Genomic DNA, 2,547 nt, shown 5'->3' with positions numbered 1-2,547 from the left:
ATCGGAGAGGCCGCGGAGCAGGCCGCGGCCGTGCGGGTGTGCCCGAGGCCCGAGGCCGGGGTTACCCTCACCAGGGAGGTGGAGTCGTCTCTGTGAGATGGAGGAGACGGAGACAAACGGAGGAGGAAAACCACCACTTTGGTCAAAAGCGTCATCGTCATCTACAGGAAGCTGTAATCTTTTTTTTGACCAGTCGTTGCCCTGAAAAGGAAATCATTTTCCATAGCCTTTTATTGTCTGTTGTTGCCCCTATATATGGCTGAACCCCCACCCACCCACCCACCCACCCCTCCACGTTCATGCGTTTGAGCCTTAGTTTCCATCTCTTTCCTGTCTCTCCATGTACTGACTTCCACCTCCTCCCGGCCTCTTGTTGTCTGTAGCCCTGGCAGTATGGTGGCGATGCATGTTGGGGTTCACTGACCTCATCTCCTCCTGGACCGGAGCGAGGCCTGCATGAGTGTCCCTCATTAGCACCGTGTTGTGATGTGTCATCTCGTCCCACGGTGTCTCTGTGCCAAAGCTTCTCACTGCAGGACTGAAGGGATCGGAGGGACGTCCTCTCCTCCAAACGGACGCACACAACACATGCAAGTCGGAGCACATCGCGAGGTTGTTTAGTTGAGCACATGGACCTGTCTACCGTTTAGGTTTTTGCGTAGGCTTTGAGCAGATCTATTTCCTTATCCTCTGGCCTCAAGTGGAATAGTACTGTATTACATAATAATTTAAGTATTTAAGTTATTAGAAATGATCGATTTCTCTCTGTAGATGCTGTTTGTAATATTTAGTTTGGATGATGGGCACATTTTTGCAATTTTTTGTTTTTGAATTTTTTGACAGACCATCTATGCTGTAGTCAGTTTTTTCAAATGTGATGTTTTCTTTTAATAATAATTTTGTTTTTCAGACTTTTCTCTGGCCTTGACTTTAATTGCTGTCATTAGTTGGATACAAAACACCTCTCTCACCTTGCCTTTTAAATAAAGAAAAGCCTGCTGTGGTATAGCACTCGGTGTAGTAGACACAGTGGGACGGATCTTCTTGCAACGACACACTCACTTAATTAAATGTTTATTCATAAATTTGAGCCCTTGCAGGCTGGAGGGTCTGTTGTGAAGAATTGAACACCGTACGCCAACGGTGAAACACTATTCTCTGTACTGGAAAGCTTTCTGATGGTCAGATTTTTATTTTCAAATCCTCATGAATGTGTTCAACACCTCGTCACAATCCATGCTGAGGGAGTTTTTATATTTCCAGGGTATTCTACTATGTTTGCATGACCAAACTGAGACCTGGTGTTCGACTCTTTAACCAGCTCCGCGACGAGCTCTAGTTGCTGCTCACCAGCGCCTGCTGGTATCTTCCAATATTTCTCATAACTGTAGGGAATGACGCATCATATAGCTTGTCTGTCCTCTGCGTTGGACAGCTGAGCAGGCTGTTTGCTGAATTAAAGTCCGTTTGGTGGCCTTTGAAATTGTACGACTTTTCCCTCATCAGCACAGATATCATCTAAAGTTGATCTATTGATACGTTTCAGATTTCCACTCTCGATTTCAATGTGTATGCAATATAGAAATATGTGCTGGGAAATGTATTTTTCTTCATTTGTAATGTTTGGTCACTTTTATTCTGTCTTTTATGACTTGAGCTCTATGTGCAAATGGAAACAAAAGTGTTTTTTTTATTTTAGATATGACACATCAGCTGATGTGTTTTTGGTATATATACATATATATATATCTCTACAGTACCTGTCCAATGTTATTGTGAAATAAAAACAAATTATAGCTGTTTTGTACAGTTGAAGAACCCAAATTTGTCTTCGTCTTACTTTCTCCAGCCTTGTATTCAAAGTGTGTTTTCATGTGGGGCACATCGCAATCAAGAAAACCTTTTTTTAGGTAGAACTTTTAGAAAACACGTGTCAGAGAAAGAAGAGCAGGTAGACTGAGAATAAATCAAGACTGATTGCCAAAGAAAGTGAAGGTGTTCAGGATGCTGTTTCAAGTTTTGACTTGCAAGCGTGTGATCTTTCCTTTTTAGCCCATCCTTGCTAAAGGGGAGGTTGATCTGCCAGCGCCAGATAACCCGACCAGCCAGAAAACAGTTGGCTCACTGGTGACACAGATGAGGTCCTGAACAAGCCAACAGGGTTTAGACACAGAGCCTCTGAATTTGACCACAAAGACACAAAGCAACCACAAACGAAAGCAAAACCTCCACAACGAGTCTAAAATGACCACAAAAAAACAGAAGCGAGCCTGCTGAGAGCTGCATAATGTTCACAAAGACGCACAAAACATCCACAGGGACACAAAATGTCCACAGACAAATGTAAAACAATGACGAGCTGTTGAGGTCAGGAAACGGAAAGATAAAATAACCTCAACACAAAAGTCAAAGTAGAAAAAACAGTTGAGTGTCACTAAAAATAAAACAGGGACCACAGTTCATGAAGAAAAGATGAGTTTTAAGACGAGAGTTTACATCTTTCATGAATTCAAAATGTCATTTAAAACAGCATTTACAAGCAGATAT

At 42.6% G+C, this 2,547-nt stretch overlaps 1 protein-coding gene across 1 annotated transcript in view; it reads left to right on the top strand.

Moving 5' to 3' along the window:
• The window catches only part of slc30a1a (solute carrier family 30 member 1a), an 8,683-nt gene extending 6,859 nt beyond the window's left edge, over positions 1-1,824 (top strand). The window contains exon 2 of the mRNA XM_069717120.1: positions 1-1,824. This exon is cut by the window's left edge and continues 800 nt beyond it. Within this exon, the coding sequence (XP_069573221.1) occupies positions 1-96 (96 nt within the window). The 3' untranslated portion in view covers positions 97-1,824.
• The last annotated feature ends 723 nt before the right edge of the window (positions 1,825-2,547 follow it).

The sequence above is a fragment of the Brachyistius frenatus genome, unplaced genomic scaffold, assembly GCF_029030835.1.
Source record: "Brachyistius frenatus isolate BFR_SWC_R1_liver_20210118 unplaced genomic scaffold, ASM2903083v1 Contig_169, whole genome shotgun sequence".
NCBI lineage: Eukaryota > Metazoa > Chordata > Actinopteri > Embiotocidae > Brachyistius > Brachyistius frenatus.
Note: the sequence above shows the minus strand (reverse complement) of the source record. Positions and strands in the feature narration are given on the sequence as shown.